Source organism: Apodemus sylvaticus, chromosome 17 (genome assembly GCF_947179515.1).
Source record: "Apodemus sylvaticus chromosome 17, mApoSyl1.1, whole genome shotgun sequence".
Classification (NCBI taxonomy): Eukaryota; Metazoa; Chordata; class Mammalia; order Rodentia; family Muridae; genus Apodemus; species Apodemus sylvaticus.
Genome location: NC_067488.1, coordinates 66,693,600 through 66,714,974, shown reverse-complemented (window position 1 = coordinate 66,714,974; position 21,375 = coordinate 66,693,600). Strand labels below are relative to the sequence as shown.

Sequence of the window (21,375 nt, the reverse complement as noted above, 5' to 3'; positions counted from 1 at the left end):
TTACTCACCTAGGCACTGTACTTTTTTTTTTAAAGGTTAAATGTTGCTAATTAGTAAGCATATCATCAGTGTGAATTAAATAACACAGAATCACACAGCAGTATTTTTATTTCATATCCTTTAATCTTTTAGATTACCTTATTCCCTAGTTTCTTTGTATCATTTTTTGTTTATTTTTGGTACTGGGCTTTGATACTAGGGCCTCCTGTATTCTAGGTAAGCCTGACTTAGATTCCTAGTTGTATTTTTAACACCCCCTCTCTTTCTTTCTCACATTCCTCCTTCTTTCTTTCTTCTTTTGGTTTTGCAAGACAAAGTTTATCTGTATAACCCTGGCTGTCCTGGAACTTGTTCTGTAGACCAGACTGGCCTCTAACTCAGAAATCCACCTGCCTCTGCCTCCTGACTGATGGATTTAAGGGTGTGTGATACCATGCCTGGCTAAACATTTTTTATTTTATGTCAGGATCTCACTAAGTTGGCCTTAAACTTACTCTGTAGTCTTAGCTGGCCTTGAACTTGTAGTTTTCCTGCTTCAGTCCCTTGAGTAGCTGTGATTAGGGACTAGTGTCAGAGGCTAGTGTCAATGTAGCAGTCTTTTCTGTATCTTGAGCTCATATTTAACTCCTGTCCTTTTTTCATTTTTCTTCTGAAAACTAATACTGTTTGTTCCCACTTTTAGTAGACATTGAGTCTGTTTAGAATTGTAACAGCTGGAGAAGCTGGGAATGGTCCAGGTTACTTGGCCACATCAATCTTGGGATTCCTATGTATTTTCCTTATAGAATATCAACTTTGACTTCACTCGGAGCTACCTGGACTTGATTGTGACTTACACCTCAGTCATTTTACTCCTGTCTCGGATTGAGGATCGCAGGATACTCATTGGCATGTACAACTGTGCCCATGAGATGCTTCATGGGCACAGGTGAGTTAAGTGGAGGATAAAAACCTCATCTGTAATGCAAAGAGTATATGGAGACAAAGGAACTTGATTTCTCATAGGAGAGCCTATAATTCATGTGGTATTCATTTTCACATATAGTTAACTATTGAATCTCTGCCAGTGGATTATCCACTCTGTATTATCTTTGACCTATTTATAATCCTGGACTGGCTTCCACTTTGCTGTTCAGGTTATTATAAAAGGCAAAGACAATTCTTTTTAGTATTTAGGACTAATACCAGCAAGGTTATCCACTAGAGGTAAAAATGTAAGATAATACACATTAAGGATAATTGGAAGCCAAATAGAAATAGATTGGATTATATGTAATTCTGTCTTCCATTCATTAATGCAACGTGAATAGGGCGAAGAATGAAGACTGGGAAGATGAGAATGAGACATAGCACAGTGTTCTGTGTGTGATGGGCATTCACAACCATGTCTACATGGGTGTCTTGGCACAAGCTTTAGCTAACAGATAAGCTTTGAGATTGTTAGAGATATAGGTGAAGGCATATTTGATACAGATTAGCAAATACAATGTAGGAGTAGCTAGTATACATCCAACCCTGTCTGGGAAGCCTACAAGGAAGAAACTATCATGGACCTGTTTAAAAGGATGTGGCTATTTCTAACCATAGCTCAGTATGCCTACAGTTGGGCATCAGTATATTTAATTCATAGGTTGTCTTTGTAGAGGATAGGGAATGCCAGCCTATGTATACATATGCATTGTCCTTGATATAACCTATATATGGAATGACCTGTAATCCTCCCCCTTCTGCTTTCCTCTAGTGACCCCAGTTTTGCTCGCCTGGGCCAGATGGTATTAGAGTATGACCATCCTCTGAAGAAGCTGACAGAAGAATTTGGACCTCACACAAAGGCAAGCTCCCTGAGAGAGAGGAGACTCATCCAGGCAGAAGCATTCGTATTCATCTGACATTAGGATATTTTTGCCCTTTTCCACAGGCTGTGAGTGGAGCCCTGCTCTCTCTGCACTTCCTCTTTGTTCGGAGGAACCAGGGAGCTGAGCAGTGGCGCAGTGCCCAGCTTCTAAGCCTCATCAGCAGCCCTCCAGCCATGATTAACCCTGCTAATTCAGACACAGTGAGTTTCCTTCTATTAGGAGAGGTATTCTCTGCCAAAGCCCCCTCTCTGGAAGGTGCTTCTTTTGGGAAAAATCAGCCCCCAGGTTATTTTTAGCCTAGGGCCTGCCTCCTGATGTTGAGCTTCTAACAAACTAGGGTTAGTTTGTACCTGAATAAACAAAGGGATGAAACCAAGTCAGTAGGGTGTGGGAGCATGTATGCTTTCATTTTCACTTGGAAGACTGAGGAAAGAGGACTGTTAATATGTCCACAGCCAGTCCTGCTTACATAACAAGTATGAGGTCAAGGCTATAAGACTTTGACTCAAAACCCAAACAAAAATAGAAATGGAGTCATTAGGCATATATGTGAATATGTATGCACATGAACATGTACATACATGGTCATTGATAAGTTCCAAATGATTCTTCACACTTCAAATGTGATTAAAGAACACAATGGAGAAAGAAATTATGAGATTTTTTTGGGTTGAAACTTTTTGAAAAAAATCTCAGTGTTGATGTTATACACTTATTTGTCCTTACTTCCAGCCCAACCTTGTTCTCTTTCTAAACTATGTCCTTTGCCCCTCAGTCTCCTTCCAGTGCCTCATTTCTTTCAAGGTATCTTTCCTAGCTGTTGTCTCATCAAAGTGTCTTAATCCAGTCTTGTAAAAGAAATGTTATTTTTGTTTGTTTTTAGTGCTGGGGATTTTACCCTGGGCCTTGTGCATGTTAGGGATGAGTTCTCCCCCTGTCTTATTTAATTATTATTACACTTTTATTTATTTATTTTGTATTGAATGTGGAACACAAGTACAGGAATCAGAGGACAACTTTCAGGGGTCAGTTCTGTCCCTTCACCATGTAGGTTCTGGATATTAAACTCAGGTTAGAAGCAGGTTCCTTTACCTGTTGAGTCATCTTGCTGGCTCTGTCCTTTCTTTAGAAGTCCTAAGCAGTTACTTGGCCCTTTCTGCTTGTCTTCTTATAGATGGCCTGCGAGTATCTGTCTGTGGAAGTGATGGAGCGATGGATCATAAGTAAGTTGTAGGAACAATTGGGAAAGGGCATGGTAGAATTCCCAGGAGTTCACTGCCTAAAAGCGGCCCTTGTTCTTACCCACCTGCAGTTGGTTTTCTTCTTTGCCATGGGTGCCTAAACTCTAACAGCCAGTGCCAGAAGCTGTGGAAGCTGTGCCTGGAGGGTTCCCTGTACATCACCCTCATCCGGGAAGATGTGCTGCAGGTACACAAGGTCACCGAGGACCTGTTCAGCAGTTTGAAAGGGTGAGCTGATTGTTTGGGAGTTATAGCTCATCAATATTCCTTTCTACAAAGTATCAGTGGTAGAGATTAATTCTAACTTTGAAATATTTATCGGACACCTACTCTTTGTTGGTGCCTCACTGGATTTTAGGGAGAGATTACTAAGTTATTGTAAGGCCAGACTGCCTAGTTTTAATTCAAGCTAAACCACTTACTAGCTGCATGACACTGGGTAGGTTACCTAACTTCTCCATGCCATTGGAGCAATTTCCTTATCTGTAAAATATGGATAAAGTATACCTCCCTGTAGATTGTGGTGGTGTACCCTGTAATCCCAGCACTCAGGGAGGTGGAGGCAGGAGGACCAGAAGTTCAAGGTTGACCTTAGCTTGTTCAACAGTGAGTTCCAGGCCAGTCTGGGCTTCACAAGACCCTATCTCCAAACCAAAATAAAAATGTATGAAAATGTATCTCTCTATTTCAAGTATGCAATGTGGGAAAAGATCTGGTACATTGTATCATGCACTTGATTTTTTAAAAAAAATGTATCAAACTGAGTTTGGTGGCACATACCAGTAATCCCAGCACTCAGCATAACATCTAAGGCAGGAGGATCAATGTGGGTTACACGTGAAACCTTATTAAAATAAAAAGTAGCAGATGCTGAATTACTTAAAAAAGTGTAACCTTTTCTCTCCTGTTTTGACTGTGCTTTCCCTAACATTTTGGGCTTCCTTACTCTTTCCCTGAAGTTTACTCTCACTCCTTTTTGCTTTGAGCTTGCTTGCCTACCATATGTCTGATTTCTGTTCTAATTCAAATGCTGTGGCTCTTTCTCTTCTTCTTGTCTTTCTCCCTGTAGCTTCTGAGAATTACCACTTGCCTGTTTTGGTGCTTGAACTTAAAAAGGAAAGTTTACAAACTGTTGGAAAACAAGCAAACTGTTATGATTGAGTAGGGGGTTGAAATACAAAGTGTTTTTTGTAAGCAGGAAGGGCTTTAAAGGTATTTACACTGGCTTTTCATGTTCTAAAAAAATGGGAGACAGGTAGACATGAGTTAAACAGTTGTAGCAAAAACAAACAAACAAACAAACAAACCCCTCAGCTCTTCTCTACCCTCTACCACACGCCCCTCTCATTTTTCAAGACAGGTTTTTCTTTATTGCACTGGATGTCTTGAAACTCACTGTGGAGACCAGGCTAACCTCAAACTCATGCCTCCTGAATGCTGAGGTTAAAAGGTGTTTGCCACCACACCTAGCTTGAAGTTCATCGCTTTTGAGGCAAAAGAACATATGTTCAGAGGTTCAAGTTGAACAGCTTGGGTTACAAAGGTGGGGTTGTGAAAGCTGGTTTTTGAGCAGTGAATTGGGATATCATAAGCTCTGCCTTAGAGTTTGAATTTGTGCTCAAGAGGATCAGGAGTCACTGAATGAATTCAAACGAGGCAGTTGAAAGGATCAGATTTGCATTTTAGAGAAGATGACTGCTCCAGGGGAAAAAGATTAGATGGGCAAAGCTAGAGGCAGAGATTAATTTAGTAAATTAGGAAAAATTGAGGATGTCAAGATCTCTGGAATGGCATCTGGTATTCCTTAGGGTAGAGGCATGAGAGCTACAGTAAGTGTGGGGAAAGACTGTGACTTAATTTCTTATTTTTAGACTTTTAGTTTATTTTTATTTTATGTGTATGAATGCTTTGTTTGCATATGTGCCTGTGTACCATGTGTGTGTAGTGCCTATGGAGGCCAGAAAAGAGTGTTGAATCCTCTGGAACTAGAATCAGAGATGGTTGTGAGCCTCCATGTCGGGGCTAGAACCCCAAACCAGATCCTTAGCAAGAGCAGCAAGTGCTGAGCCCTGTGGATTTAGTTTTGAACAGACTGAACTGGAATGTCTGTAGGACCTACAGGCTAGGTATGCCAGGCCTCCTGCTGTGTGATTCAGTAACTAGACATACTATCTGGACAACTGTTGACATGCTACGCCCTGAGAATATGTGTGATTGTTCAAGAAGAAGAGCAGGGACCAACCTTTTGGGAACATAGCTAGTTTAGGGCCAGTCAAAGGCAGGAAAACCCATGATGGGCACCGAGGAGAAAAGTCAAGCCAGTGGAAGAAAGCATGGTAAGAAGGGAGGGAGTGGTGCGGTTGAAAGCTGATTTTGGCAGGTTTATGAGTAAATGGGAGATAGTCACTGTAAAGGGAGAAGAAGGAGGAAGGTATTGAATTGAGGGAGAGGTCAGATTACCTACATTTATTTCTGGTGGCAAATACTACAGCTGGAAATGTGAAAGAAATTAAGCCTCACCTCCCAGAATGGTTTGACATGATATGTGTTCTCCAGATGTGTATGTGAGCGCACGGCACGCACCTGTACATATGCAGAAGTATGCATGTGTATCATCCTTATGTAAGAAGTTATAGAAAAGTATTGGCTCTACATTCTACATTATATCCTCAGTTTATATTTATTTATTATATATATTATAGTAATAATGGAACTCAGGCTGTCAGGCTTGGTGACAAATGCCTTCACCTGCTGAGCCAACTCATCATCCCTTGGCAATTTTTTTTAAAACAATACTACTACTAAGCTGTTGAGGATCCAGTATTCTCCTTAATGTGTTTTGTTTTGTTTCTTTTTTTTTTTTAGAGGAGAGTGTTGTTTTGTTTCTTTTCAGTGCAGAGGATTACACCCCAGGGTCTTGGACATGTTAGGGAGCATTCTGCCTCTAAACCATAGTTCTGCTTCTTAATATATTGTGAATAAGACAACCGGGGAGGGGGACAGAATTTGGTAAAAATATATTATGAAAATATAGGTTGGGGGATATATAGGCTAGGAATATAGCACAGAGGTGCTATAACCTAGCACATACAAAGCCCTGAGTTTGATCCCTAGCTTAAGGGTCAGAGAAGAGAAAAAAATTGAAGCATCTTACCCTCCACATCTAAGAACTTACCCTACAGAAAAATGAGTTGGCTCAGCAGGTGAAGGTACTTGTCACCAAGCCTGACGACCTGAGTTCCATCCTTGGAAACTACAGGGTGCAAGGAGAAAACCTTCTCTCAAACACTTTCCTCTGACCACTAAGTGTGTGGTACATACACACTTCAACCCCACAAATAAATATATAGATATTTTTTAAATACTGTTAAGAAGAAAAAAAAAGAAACACTTAAAAGAACAAAGAAACAAGAACACAGTAAGAATTCATTTCCAGAGTTGAGAGAATTGTGTCTTTAACAGAAGTCACAGGAAATACAAATGTATATGTATGAAGTTTTCTAGTGTTACGAGAAACTGGTCTGTTCTTATCACTAAGGACAGCAGCCAATATGTATAATTTATAGTTCAAGAAGTTGTTTGATGGGCTGGAGAGATGGCTCAGTGGTTAAGAGCACTGACTACACTTCCAGAAGTCCTGAGTTCAATTCCCAGCAATCATATGGTAGCTCACCATCATCTGTAATGGGATCCAATGCCCTCTTCTGGTGTGTCTGAAGAGAGGACAGTGTACTCACATACATAAAATAAATAAATCTTTAAAAAAAAGTTCTTTGACATAAATGATGCAATTTGATCTATATAACTTAGGTATACATTATTTATATATATAGTACACATATATAATACATCATGTGTGTATATGTATGTATGTAAGTATATATGTAAATTAGAAGACAGGAGGCTCAGTTTGAATGTCGCTCAGTTAATGAGAGGTGGGAATATGAAATATTTCTAGTATTTTTTACTCTTAATCTTGTGTCTGCCTCCTGTACTGGATGGAAGTTGAAATAATTATCCATTAGCAAGCCATAGAGTTGGATCCTGATTTAATTAAGATAGTTCTCACTTCCAAATGTCTTTCATTTTTATGCTAAGTTCAGTAAAGGAGAGGCTTGGAGAAGGGAAATGAGCGGTACAGAATCTTTCTAGTGCTGTGGCAGCAGCTGACAGGATAAATAAAGACATTGGGAGCAGGAGTAGAGGCCACTTAGGGTGGGATTCTGGGGGCAGGTCTCTATTAGGAAAAAGATAGGATCAAACAGATGAACCACAGTAATAAAAAGAAAGTTATTTGATTTGGTGATTCAAGAGTTCACATTGACCTCAGAGGAATGGATTGTGCAGTGTTGAAGGCCTTATGCGACTGGAAGGGTCAGTGAGAGGTGAGGAGGGAAAAGGAGTATATCTTTGGAGGAGCTGCTGGTGTGGGAGAATGGGTGGAGTTCTGGGTCAAGTGAGTGCCTTCATAAGTCAGAATTGTTTGTTTCGAGAGGTGAATAAGGCAGCAGAGAGGGAGGAATAGACAGTGACAGATAACTGGTGAGCTAAACACCAGGAAGAGTGAGTGGGTGGGTGGGCGGAATGGGATGTGTATTAAGCAGGGGTGGGAGTGGGGAGGTGGTAGTTTGTGACTCCCTTCCTCATCCCAATCAAATCTGGAAGAGTAGTTCATTGGAAAGTATATAGCAGTATCCAGTATGAGAAAGGACCTGACTTTCATCACCAGAGGCCAACTGACCACTGCAAGTCATTTCCTTCCTGTAGTGGTGTACTTTCTTTTCCTTTTTCTTTGTCTCTTCTCTTTTCCTCCTTTCTTCATTTTTCCCCTTTTTTTCTTCTTCTAACCTCCTTTACCCTCCTTTTTGACAGATTCCCTGCATGTCTCCCTGGTTGGCCTTCAACTCATGATCCTCCTGCTCTGCCTCCTGAGTGCTATGATGACAGGCATGAATTATCACAACCTGGCTTGCCCCCTGTAGTGATTGTCTTTTTAGAATAAAGCAAACATAGAGCAAGATGGCCTCTAAGCTGCAAGATGCCCTCTAAACCATAGGATGGCCTTATTTGCATAGTGTGAGAAGAATGGGTGAAAACTCTGTTAGGGTGCGTGTACTTACTAACAGCATGACACCCTACTGTGCTTGGTCTGTCAATCTTCAGGTACAGTAAGCGAGTGACAGACATCAAGGAGAGCAAGGAACATGCCATTACAAACAGGTAAAGGTGGGATGTGGGTCTGGAGGGGCTGGGATAGGAATCTCTATACAGACTTGTGGGCTCATTCCAGGGACTTCCTGCAGCCCCACAGATGTTTGTATTTTCTCTCTAAGTTTAACACTGAACCTTCCTCCTGCCTGACGCTCCTCCCCAAGTGCCACTCTCTTCTGCACTACTTCTGGGGAACTTGTGAGGGAGGGAAAGACAATATTCTCTTCTTTACACTTTCCTTCCTTAGTGGTCAGTTCCACTGTCAACGCCGGCAGTTTCTGCGGACAGCTGTGAAGGAGTTGGAGACTGTGTTAAATGATGAGCCAGGCCTGCTGGGTCCTAAGGCAAGAGAAATGTTGGGGGAGGGATGATGACCAATGACTGTGTTTGTGTGGTGACCTAGCACTCATGAGACATGCATTTCAAAACCCCCTCATGCATATGTGTGAGTCATTTCAGAGCAGTGCAATGACAGCCTTCCCTTTTCTGAACAAAATTCACAGTTCCTCTCTGTCAGTCATCACCTGATTCAGGCCATCCTCTCTAATTCGTGTGTGTGTGTGTGTGTGTGCGCGCGCGCGCGCGCGCGCGCGCACACGCACACACGTGCACAATCATGCATGCTAGCATTTATATATGAGTCTGAAGGCCAGAGGATAATCTCAGGTCCTGTTCTTCAGAGGCTTTTCACCTTGTTCTGTTGAGACAGTCTGTCACTGGCCTGAGGCTCAGGTATTAGGCAAGGCTGACTGACCAGTGAGCTCAGGAATCTGAAAGTCTTTGCCTCCTGAGCACTGGAATTACAAGTGCCTGCCTCTGTGCATGGCTTCTTTTTTCATGGGTTCTGATAACTGAACTCAGATTCTCATGCTTCCATTGCAAGCACTTTACCAGTGGAACCTTCTCTCATGCCCCATTTCTGAGTCTCTTGTGATGAAATTGTATGTGTGTGCCTATTCTGTGACTCTCCAAGTACCCAAACGTTTCGTGTTTTCCCCCTGGCAGCATCGTAGCATGCCATCTAACAGCTATTTGCATACTTGGCCTATCTTCTATTTGAGTGCAAACTAATTGATGGCAGAGCTTGCTTTCTGTTTTAAGCTACATAAATACCCATTAAGTATTTCTAAAATTTAATTTTGTGAGGAGGGTGCGGTATTGACTGCAAGCCAGGGCCAATATGTGTGTGTCAGCTTTCTGTATGCCTGAATGCTTGTTTCCAGATGCTATTGGTGTGGCTACACAATTATATCCACATACAGATTATTTCAATATGTTTTTTCTGTGCTTATCCCCCACTCCCCGCTTCCTTTTCCCTGTTCTGGGCATTGATTCCAGAGCTTTGTACCTGAGAGGTGAACACTCTATCAACTAAGCTATGTCTGCACACTAAAATTTAAAAAGAAATTGTTTTGTAAGTAGGAAATCTTTTTAAGTAGAAAATTCTAATAGGCTTTGTCCTCTCTTAGGCCCTTTTTGCTTTCATGGCCCTGTCTTTGATTCGTGATGAGGTCACTTGGCTGGTTCGACATACAGAAAATGTCACTAAGACTAAGACACCAGAAGACTATGCTGACTCGTTAGTATTTACTTAACCTTGTTCCTAGACTGGGAGAAGGGGCAAGGAGGTGTCACGTGATCTGGGGGGGCATCTCAGTCCTTGCCTAGAATGACTGTGTGTTTCCACTCACAGTTCTATCAATGTCTGTCTCTGTCCTTGTCCTCATCTTTACAGGAGCATTGCAGAGCTTCTGTTCCTGTTGGAGGAGATCAGGTCTCTCATCAGAAGACACATCAAAGTGATTCAGCAGTACCACCTCCAGTACCTGGCCAGATTTGATGTCCTTGTGCTTAGTGACATCATTCAGGTATGTTCCACTGATGACATCTTGGAGATCCCAGGGTGATTCCTGGTAATTTTTCCTTCTGGATCCCCTGTGACTGAATGTCTGTAGTTTGGGTGTTAAAAAGCTGCTATACACTACAGACGAATAGTCTCAGCAGATTTCTTCCCCCTAAGCAAAAGGAAAGAAAATGAGAAATAGCATGCCTCATGGTGGGAATCCTAGGCAGCTCTGTCTGTTCCTTGCTTGGGTTTTTCTGTTTTGGGCAGCCAGCAGTTCCTTCCACCTTCACACACTGAGTCCGTGACTGCGTTTTCCATCCTATGTACCTGTGAGCACTGACTGGACCTTCTACTTTTCTTTCAGAACTTGTCTGTGTGTCCAGAGGAGGAGTCCGTCATTATGTCCTCATTTGTTAGTACACTGTCCTCTCTGAATCTCAAACAAGGTAAGTAGTGGAAGGTGAAGGCAGCAGAGATCTTAAGAGGCTGACACAGGTTTCCTGGAAGATGGGTCTGTCAGCCAGAATCCTGGATAAGAGAATTCTGAAGAAGCTGCCATCCTGTGCAGCCAGCTGCTTGGTGCTGTTTTGTCATTTTCTTTTACATTTTCTTCTGTTTTTATAGTTGATAATGAAGAGAAATTTGACTTTTCTGGATTAAGGCTGGATTGGTTTCGTCTACAGGTAAGGCTCTCATCTGGTGGTCGCCCCCATTCTCAGATTCTTCATCTGAGTCTCTCCACCATTTTTAATTTCTTAAGCTCAGAGAATAAGTACTCCTTGAAAACTGCTGACTAGACAAGATACAACACACCCAGATCAGATTGTAGCCCCAAGACTCAGCTTTATCTCATTTGTCTTTTTTTCTCTACTCTTCCCAACTCCAATCACAGGCATATACCAGTGTGGCGAAGGCACCTTTGCACCTGCATGAGAACCCTGACCTAGCCAAGGTCATGAACCTCATCATCTTTCACTCCCAGATGTTGGACTCAGTAGAGAAAATGCTGGTGGAAACCTCTGACCTTTCTACTTTCTGGTGTGTCCTGTTTCTGATTTCATCATTGGTTACTTGGTCTCTACCGCCCACCCCGCTGATTTTTTGAGACAGGGTTTCTCTGTGTAGCCTTGGGTGCCCTGGAATTCATTCTGGTTGGCTCTTATAGATCTGCCTGCCTCTGTCTCCTGAGTGCTGGGATTAAAGGCATGTGTCTTTGTTCTCTTGTAAATTTCTTTAGCTTTTATTTTTGTTGTTGTTGTTATCTTAAATTCTTAGAACACTATAATTTAAATATTTACTTTCATTTATGGGTGTGTATGCCACCTGTGTGGAGTCCCCACAAAGGACAAAGGAAGGTGCTGGAACCCCTGGAGCTAGAGTTATATAGGTGGTTGTGATCCACCTGATCTGAGTACTGGGAACTGAACCATGGTCCTTTCAAAGAGCAGTAAATGCTCTTAACTACCACACCATCTCTCCAGCTATGACATTTAGACTTAAAAGACAGGAAACTAGGTGTGGTGACACATATTTATAATATCAGCACTTGTAAGGTAAGGACAGTAGGATCAGGAATTCAAGGTCATTCTTGACTACTTAATAAGCTGAAGGAAAGAATGGGTCTCAAAGAGAGACTGTTCTAAAAACCAAAGAAATACAAGTACTTGAGATTCTGTAGTAGGAGGATTGCTGTGAGTTTTAGGCTAGTCTAGGCTATCTAGTGAGTCCCAAATTGTGAAGTAAGACCCTGTCTCAAAAAGCCAAAATAAAATAAACATGAATGTTGTGGAAGTTTAGTGTTGGGAAAGTGAGAAATATTTGGGAGGGCTGGAAAATAGGGCTGTTGGAGAATGAATACTTATCTATCTTTAACAAATGACCCTTGGCAATAATTAGTTGTTCACTGTAATGTGTAACTCTTCTCCTTGAAGGATCAAAACAAATAAACCAAACCACCAGTCCCCCCAAAAAAACAAAACAAGAAAAAAACCCACTATGGTCATGTCTGCTGTTTGCAGTCTATAGAAATGGAGAACTATAACTTTATAAACATAATACTTATGAAGGAAAGGCAAGTCTCATGCAATTTAACTGTTTTCTGGAACTCTAGTGTCATATTTTGAGGGAATGTGAATTTGGAACTACTGGATTAGAGAGGATGGCCTGAATTGGGTGATGACTGACAGGGAGGAACTGTGAATTTTGTTCAGGAAAGGCAAGGCTGTCATTGCACTGTTCTGAAAGACTCATTGCAAGACTCTGAAGAGGTTAAGATTCTTTGGTTCCCTTCTACCTCTAGGACAGAAAGGAGGAGGGAGTGGCAAATAGAAGAAAATTGTTGAAAGGGGTCTGGTTATAAACCCTGTTTTTTAGTCTTCTTCTTTCTTTGCAGCTTTCATCTCCGTACCTTTGAGAAGATGTTTGCTACAACCCTGGAGGAGCCAACCATGCTTCGCTACACCATTGCCTTCCCCCTGATCTGTGCTCATTTTGTCCACTGCATTCATGAAATGTGTCCAGAGGAGGTTGATACCTTGGCTTTCAAGCTCTAACGCATCTCCAGTCTTGTCTCTTCTCTGTTTCTCAAAATATAGTTCTAGGGGTTTGTTTTGATCCTGGGAAGGGAACAGAAATAAGTCCCAAACATCTCAGTTTGATATAGAATGTATCCTTTCTTTCAGTTTGTTCCTATTTTCTTAGAGGAGGATGGCACATGCAAGGAATGAGAGCAGTGTGGGGAGGGGGTGTGTCCTTCATATGATATGTTTCTTCCTGGTCCTCTTCACAGTACCCTCACCTGAAGAATCATGGTCTTCACCACTGCAACTCCTTCCTGGAAGAGCTGGCCAAGCAGACCAGCAACTGTGTGCTTGAGATATGTGCTGAACAGCGGAACCTGAATGAACAGGTATCCCCTCATCCTGGTTCAGTCTCCTTTCTTACCTTCAGTGCCTTTTCCTCAGGCCATTCTTGTTTCTCTCTTGCAGGTCAGATTCTTCATTTCTTGAGTAGGACTAGGGCTTTTGTGAACTTTTGGTTTATGACAGGATTCCTCTATCAGTATAGTCACTTCAAATAATCTCTTGGGCTTAGAATCACAAGGCACAACCTTTTGATATTGTGATCTGAGGTAGCCATCTACAAAGTTCATGCTGGAGAACTCCACAACTGAGTTACAAAATGGCACACACACACACATGTTAATGTTTGTGATTTTGTTTTATCCTTGGTTGCACATGATCTATTGTAGTAGGTTGGGTACACTCAGTGGATAGAAATACCTGAAAACACTTTTACTTGAGCAGTTAAACTCCATTAAAATCTATGTTCCATTTGGAGAGTTTTGGGAATGAACTTTGTCTTCTTTGCATGGTACTCACATGCTTGCAACAGTGGTCCCAGATCTCTGTCTTGTCTAATCTTTCTTTTTATCAGCATGCCAGTCTACAACTAACTGGACATTTTCAAGCACTCTAGTGCTGATCTCCAGGGCTACTTTCCTGTTGTTTTGTCTTCCTCCCTTTACTGACTCATAGCACCTGGTCATGATTAGATCAGCCTACATTTCAGAAAATCAGGAATAAGAAGTTAGTTTTGTTCTTGTCTCTGGAGTCTTGAATTTCCCAGACTATGCACCCTTCCTGAGTCAGAATAGTAGCAACTTTTGTAGAAGAGTAAATAAGGTGTGTGTGTGTGTGTGTGTGTGTGCGCGCGTGTCTGTACAAATGGAATGTGTCTAAGTATATGAGTACAGATAAACAGTTATTGTATCATGCAGCCTTTTCATTTTCTCATGTGTCAAGTAAGGATAAAATACTTTTTTCCCACAGAGTTGTAATAAGGATTAAATGAAATAGAGTACACTAAATATTTTGTATATACAGCAGCCAATAAATATTAGCTGGCACTTGTATTGTGTGAAGCTTGATGGACATTAACCTCTTAGGCTTATAGTTTGGAGTGAAGATAAAGAAGGAAGGTACATGATCCCTGTCTTTGGGAATGCCCCAGTGTAGGTAAGGGAAATACAAATATGTGATTAAAAGAATGTAAGTAATTGATGCACAGAAGATATGCAAGTAAGGACACTTACAGCTGTATTCATCATACTCTGTGATTATCTACTACATACATGGTAAACAGGCTTACTTAGCACTATGTCAGGAATGACTAAGCCTTGTGTGAATAATTATTTGTGCACAAAACTGTTGTAAGCAACTCTGAGTGTTGGCCCTTCGGAGTTAACATTTTGAGTAAATAATTATTGATGCCATTACTGATAAGGTTATATCTTTGGGTACTGTATTTTTAATCAACCACAAATACTTTTGTATTTAAGTATCTTTGTCTATCAAGGTAGATTTTATCTTATTTTTTGAATATTTTGAATCAACTGAGTTTGGATTTAAGAACAGGAAGTGTGATTACAAAATAAATTTTCTTGTGTGGCTCTTAGCTGTTCTAAAAGAAGATCCAAATTGATTCCCTAAGGCAATTGAGTATCAAGTGATGGCTCATATTTTCTGTAGAGCTACATAGAGAAAAGAGAGATGGAGGACTGATGTTTGAGCTAGCTAGCATACACACATGTTTAAGAAAAAGAAGAAACAAGGAAAGAATACTGAACATGTGAACTTTGAGAAATGGCAGGGCCATGGTAGGTATAGCTGGTGAAATGATAGGTTTATCTAGCAAAAAGTATTGTTTCCCCACTTTGGGGCCCTACAAAACAAAGTAAGTGGAGTTTTGGCTCTGACTGTTTTCCCTTAAATTTTTCTGTTAGGAAAGACTTCAGATGTGGGTATAGGAGCAGTGTTTTCATTCTTGAAAGACACTGGTATCTCAGGGCTTGAGGCTGTACACAGGGGAATATTTATGAACACTGGAAGAGGTGAACATATTCTAAAAAGGTCCCCACTAGAGAAAGAGAAGCTGTGGGTGGGGAGAGGAGCAGATGACAATGGAGAAACCTCTCAGCTGTTAGCAATGACCCTTGCTTCTCTCTCCACCTTGTCTGTTCCAAAGCTTCTACCTAAACACTGTGCCACCACCATCAGCAAAGCCAAGAACAAGAAGTCCATGAAACAGAGGCAGGCTCCCAGGAAAGGGGAGCCCGAGAGGGACAAGCCAGGAGCAGAGAGTCATCGGAAGAACCGCAGCCTTGTCACTAAGTGAGGATCTGGCTTCTGAGGGCCAAATAATGCTGTATTAAAGGAGGGAGAAAAGGGAAAGAAGGAATGTGATATGGGAGGGGGGTGAAAGTAGGAGGTGGTGTGAATTGACAGAGACATAAAAGCACCCAGGTGAATTTCCTACTTTGCTTTTGAAGAACATCAGTGTGTACCATTCTAGGCTGAGGGTACCTCAAGACTGCAGGGCTTCAAAAACAACATGGTCTGGCATTTCCTTCCCAGATGCCAATAGACAGCACCAGACCAGCACCATAATCAAATTCATTTTTTCCTTTCAGTATGGACAAACTACATCTAAACTTGACTGAATTGGCACTGGCAATGAATCATGTGCACAGTTTCTCTGTGTTTGAACACACCATCTTCCCATCCGAGTATCTCAGCAGCTACCTGGAGGCCAGGCTCAACAGGTAGCACTCTCTGGTCCATGTTTGTATTCTGTGGCAGTCTTCAGTGTGGCTCTGTTAGATCCATTCTGGTGGTCATGTCACAGGCTAGAGACTGATACAGTCTGGTTCCTCTGTAGGAAAGAACAAAAGAGTCTTGCTTCTGTAGATTTTGATGAGCAGCTGGTCTATCCCCCTTGTTTGGTAGAGTGAACAACTGGAAGATAGAGGCTGGAATATCAGGAGCTTAAAGTCATCCTTGGTTACCTAGAGAATTCTAGGCCAGCCTTACTACACAAGACCCTAAAAATAGGGGAAGAGTGCAGAGTCGTTATATCCTGCAACACTGCACCCACATCCTGGCCATTAGCTACAACAATGGAGCAGATTATCTAACTTATCTGAGTCAGTTTCCTTCCTATTAAGTCTAGAATAATGATATTTACCTTGTAGATCATGGAGAATGACCTGAAATTGAGGGTTAGTAGACAAATACAGATTACTATGAGTGCAAAGTTCCTGCCATATAATAAGCCTTAGTTAAATAAATTTCCTTCCTGTACTTTGCTCCTTATTACATTGTTTTCTGAAGAAGGAAGGATACTACTTATATCTGAGGCACTGTAGTTAGGGGATTGAGAGGAGTGATGATGACTAATTCATTGTCCTTTTGTGTTTTGTCGTCGAATATAGCATTTAAGTTAACAAGTATTTATTGACCACCTACTATGTGTCAGGACCATTCTAGAGGCTGTTGATAAAGTAGCATACAAAACATAGCCCTGCCCCATGAAGTTTACCTTGTAGTAGGAGAGACATACTAACAAAATAAGAGGGTAACATACATGTCAGGTTAGTGATAAATGCTAAACAGAAAGATAAAGCAGGGAAGGGAGGTGCCATAGGAAGTGTATGTATGGTAAGGAGTTGATGTAGTTCTAGATAGTATGTTCATGGTGCCCACCTTGAAAGAAAAATGAGATTTGAATGAACTCCTGAAGCAACTATAAAACCAGGTATGGTATGTGACTGTCTGGGAACAATCATTGTAGAATAACCAGTATTTCCAAGACTGAGATGGAGACATGTTCAAGGAACAAGGAGGCAGAGTGGTGGCAAAAAGAGAACCCGAGTGAGTTGGGTGGGATGTGAGGTTAGACAGCAGTGGAGCAGTTGTGCAGAATACTGTAAGAACTGAGCCACATCCAGACATGCAGCCTTTGCTCCTCTGGAGCAAAGCTGTAATAAGATTTGTGTCCACAGTTTGTTCTGGCTTTATCAGCGTGAATGAGAACAGAAGCAGGAGACCAGCTATAAGTTGTATTTTGACTGTGAGAGATGCAGATTTATTTTCCTATTAGGGTTTTTCCTGGGTGAAGTAAAATTAGTTTGTTTTTGTTTTGTGCACATTAACTCTAGAGGAGGAAGTGCTTCAGTTGCACACACGATGTCAAGGAGATGTTGGTGTGATAATTACCTGTGCACACCTTCAGGAGCTGTGGTGTTTTCCAGGCCCTGAAGTAGTAAGGGTGTGATCATTAATTTCCTGGAATCTGACTCTTGCTTCACAGGGCCATTATTCCAAAAGCTCCAGGGCTTGTCTAGAGGTTTTAACTTTTTTAAAAAAATTAAGGAAAATTTATTTTATGTGTGTGGGTGTTTTGCTTGTGTGTGTATCTGTGTGCCATACACGTTTGGTGCCTTTGGATACCAGAAGAGGATGTTGAATTCTCTAGAATTCTCTGGAATTACAGATGGTTGTTAGCTTCTACCATGCCCCTTTTGAAACAGAGCTTCCCTAAGTAGTATGTAGCCCAGGATAGACTTTAGATCATAATCTTCCTGCTTTGCTCTGAATGCTGCCATCACAGGTGTGTGCCACCACAACTGGCTAAAAGTTCCAGTATTGACTAGGCTTGCCTCTCACCTTTCCCCTCTATGTTATTTTCCTTTAAGTGGTACCAAAGGTTCTAAAATTTTCCCATTTGTTTGTGGGAACAGAGCTTCCTGAAGCCCTGCCATAAACATTTTGCCAAAATGCAACCAAAGACTTCCAAATATCTCACAGCTTAGAAAGAATTTGAGGAACTCGTATAGTAAAGGTGAAAATGAGGGGCATACTTTGAAGGGTATGTTCTACCCTGACTGTTTTCCTTATTTTTTTTTTTAATGAAAAAGCTGTAAGTCAAAGGACTGGCTGTAACAGGAAATCTTAGCCCTGAGGAAGGAACATACTGTGCATTTGACTGTACGTGACAGACATTTATTCTGTCTTCTCTTGAGGATGTAGACTGCAGTACTCTATCTGGTCTAGCATTTATGACAACCTGGGACTGCACTGTGTCTCCAAGGATTTCCAAGAATGGTTTTCCATTCTTGGCAGAAGTTGGGACTAATTCTTCCCTCTGAGTTAGATGGCATTTGAAACTTGGGTCTTTTACCAGCTGATCTAATTTCTCCAGAGAAAGAAATGGTTAGGAATCAAATGTCAGCAGACACAAGTCCAAGCTGCCACTGGCCAGCTGTGTGATCATCAGCAAGTGATTTACTTACTCAGTTTTATTACCCACAAAATAGGGATAATAGTGCCTATCTTAATGGGTCACTGTGGGGTTTAAATGAGATAATATGTGTAGCACCAAGAATGTAGGGTTGTTTCTGTGGTTGTTAATATATTTTTAATTATTAAGGCTTTTGTCATTTAGAGCCATTGTGACTTTGGCTGGCTACAATGCCACAACCCAGGAGATCCTTAGGCCTTCTGAGCTGTTGGCAGGAGTCAAAGCGTACATCAGTTTCATTCAGTCACTGGCACAGTTTTTGGGCGCAGATGCTTCCAGAATCGTTCGCAATGCCCTCCTGCAGCAAACACAGCCGCTGGACTCATCTGGCGAGCAGACTGTCACCACTCTCTACACAAACTGGTCAGTGTTTTTTCTTCCTGTTGTCTCACCTCTACTAGTACTTTTCCGTTGCATAGTAGGTCCTCTTGATCAAGCATTTTAACCTGCAACATCTCTCCGAACTTGCAAAGGACATTTGTTTTTGTTTGTGGATGACAGCAATATGAAAGGCAGACCTGGACACCCTTCTGTTCTAGCTTTTACATCACTCTCTATATATCAACTCTGCAGTTCTTTGACCATGTTCCTCTTAATGTCTAACCCTTAACTTTCCTCTTCTGGATTCTTACTGTTTCTGTTGAAAGGATTCTGCCACTTCTTTCTGTAATTCTTATTTCTCTCTTTTGATTTAGCTTCTCCCCCTCCTGCACATTGTCTCCTCATTCTCAGCCAAGGCTGTGTCAAGTCCAGTAGCTTGTTCTGAACAGGGAAAGCACCAATTTTTTTTTTGTTGACATTTTTAACAAGCCAAGAGGTAGATTTCTCCCTTCCCAAGCCACTGGGTGGCGCTTTAAATCTACTATCAGCTTAGCAGGATACTGGGAAGGGGCCAGCTAGGCTAGGGTTTTGAGCATTTATAGTAGGATTGCCTCTCTCACAGAGATATCTACCTTGTAGTACCCACTGAATACTGCTGCACTCTTATTTTTTAAATGTAAATTTTCAATTTTCAATTGACAACTAATTGTAATTAATGGGGAAAAACTGATTGGAATCTGAGTTTGGCCCACTGGTGGTTAGCCATGATGCTGTAAAATACAAACTCAAAACTGGTGTCTGGGTGAGTACTGCCATTGGTAGGCCTTTGTCTTCAGATACTGCTGGAGCCAGGTCTTCTGACTTCTTCAGAGGTTAGGAGGGAAGATTTGAAGACTGGGTGATGGGTGCTCTCGGCCAGAGGTTAGATTTGAGACTGGATTCTGGGATCCTACATCCTTAGTCTAGTCTTTTTATGGAGAGGATATAACTTAGGTGTATTTCAGAGGAAACCAGTTAATACTTTTAAAAATGCCAGTGTGAGCCTGTCTTACCTGGCAGAGAGAGTAAGAGCAAAGGAAATTCAGTTGTTGAAAGAGAACAGGGCTAAAGACTGGCAGTGCATGACACTGCATTGAAGGCATGGTGGCATACCTACGGATTGGAGGCCACTTGGAATCACATCTCTGCTTCTGATCCAATGGCTTTAGGGTGTTAAATAGATTGCTATATTGTCTTCTTTCAGTCTTTTTCTTCACTCCAGTCCCTAACAGATTTTCTCCTTGACTCCATCATGGTGGTTGCAGAAATGACTGGATGCTAACCTATGCTTCCCTGACTCCACCTCCCATCTTGCCCCATAGGTACCTAGAAAGTTTACTCAGACAGGCGAGCAGTGGAGCCATCATCCTCTCCCCGGCCATGCAGGCCTTCATCAGCCTTCCCCGAGACGGGGAGCAGAACTTCAGTGCTGAGGAGTTCTCGGACATCTCTGGTGAGCTCAGGGCCCTGGTCTCCTTGTCACAGAGCTGAACTTTGTTCTTCAACAGTACCTTTGCCTAAATCCTCCTGCTTTCCCAGAGGCCCATTCCATGCTTCTCCTGGTGTCTCTGCTGGACTCTGCTCAACCTTAGGGACACATAAAAAAGAGATTCTAAAGCAAGTCTCTGGATTGAGAACTAACTTGGGGGATGAGGGTGAAGAAAGAAAAGGAGAGAGGTTTAGGAGTTAGGCAGGCTCACTAGTCACTGAAGAGATTTATTCTTATAGGTGGTGACAGATTTAAAGTTTGAGGAGGACATTCTTATGGGGGGCATATTAAGTGGTGATCTGATGTTCTAGAGCATTCTTCCTTGAAGATTTATTGACAAGAGGATGAAAGACATTAGTGTGGGCCAAGTTTTGAGTGCTTACACTTAGAATTCAAGTCACACAAAACCCTCAAGGCAACCCCTCTTGCTATCCCTATTTTCCAGATGAAAACACCAAGGCACTAAAAAGTCAGGAGGTGCCAAGGTAAAGCATCCATAAATGGTGGGACTTCAACTCAGACAGTCAAGTGTGTGTGTGTGCACGCGCACACACGTACGCGCAAGTGCGTGCGTGCGGCCAAGGTATAGTGAGTTTGAAAGCCATTCCCTTTTAAAAGAGGGCTTGAAACTATGTAATTCTTTCTTAATACTTGTGGTACCAACTGAGACTTAGTGAAGGATCCTATTTCATCCCTTTTTCTCTCACCTTCATGTAAAGGGTGTATCCTAGATACATGGGACCTAGGATAAGCAGAGATGTTCCACAACTCAGACTTCATTCTCCTTTTCTGGGGATGGCAAGGAAGCCAAGGTACATATCTTTGTTTTCCATCTCTGCCTCCTTACTATCCCTTGCATTCTATCTGTAAACAGACTCTACTTTGCCTGCTGCAGGTTTTAGATGCCCCCTTTCATCAGCTCTACCCACAAGCTGTAGGCAGCCTCTAAAACCTGCTTTAGGTCTTGCTGACAACTGACAAGCAGCGGGAGGCAGTGCACATTCACCCTTCTGCCACCCCCACCCCAATTTGTCTGGGTTGCCATGGTGATGGGGCAATGTTATTTCAAAAATAGATAAGAAGAAAAGGATGCCATAGGGTTACTAACTGGGGGTAGTGATGGCTGGAGTAGAGGGTTTTGCAGATCCACCCAATAGACCAGCCTGCTGCCTCTTCATTAGTTTCAGAGAAGGCAATTTTGATCCTTCCCCCCTCAGGCAGTAGTGTTAGATT

The 21,375-nt window shown here is 41.9% G+C and overlaps 1 protein-coding gene across 3 annotated transcripts in view; it reads left to right on the top strand.

The window, feature by feature from the left end:
• The window catches only part of Nckap1l (NCK associated protein 1 like), a 43,211-nt gene that overhangs the window by 7,858 nt on the left and 13,978 nt on the right, over nucleotides 1-21,375 (top strand). For 2 of the 3 annotated variants that reach the window (XM_052161150.1, XM_052161151.1), the window contains exons 5-22: nucleotides 786-928; nucleotides 1,742-1,832; nucleotides 1,919-2,056; nucleotides 3,031-3,079; nucleotides 3,169-3,325; nucleotides 8,261-8,317; nucleotides 8,556-8,652; nucleotides 9,778-9,887; nucleotides 10,044-10,176; nucleotides 10,519-10,600; nucleotides 10,779-10,837; nucleotides 11,047-11,192; nucleotides 12,547-12,679; nucleotides 12,943-13,062; nucleotides 15,180-15,325; nucleotides 15,625-15,756; nucleotides 18,438-18,656; nucleotides 19,976-20,106. In XM_052161150.1, the coding sequence (XP_052017110.1) occupies nucleotides 786-928; nucleotides 1,742-1,832; nucleotides 1,919-2,056; nucleotides 3,031-3,079; nucleotides 3,169-3,325; nucleotides 8,261-8,317; nucleotides 8,556-8,652; nucleotides 9,778-9,887; nucleotides 10,044-10,176; nucleotides 10,519-10,600; nucleotides 10,779-10,837; nucleotides 11,047-11,192; nucleotides 12,547-12,679; nucleotides 12,943-13,062; nucleotides 15,180-15,325; nucleotides 15,625-15,756; nucleotides 18,438-18,656; nucleotides 19,976-20,106 (2,143 nt within the window). The remainder of the gene's footprint in view (nucleotides 1-785; nucleotides 929-1,741; nucleotides 1,833-1,918; nucleotides 2,057-3,030; nucleotides 3,080-3,168; nucleotides 3,326-8,260; nucleotides 8,318-8,555; nucleotides 8,653-9,777; nucleotides 9,888-10,043; nucleotides 10,177-10,518; nucleotides 10,601-10,778; nucleotides 10,838-11,046; nucleotides 11,193-12,546; nucleotides 12,680-12,942; nucleotides 13,063-15,179; nucleotides 15,326-15,624; nucleotides 15,757-18,437; nucleotides 18,657-19,975; nucleotides 20,107-21,375) is intronic. The other variant, XM_052161153.1, reaches the window with a different exon arrangement.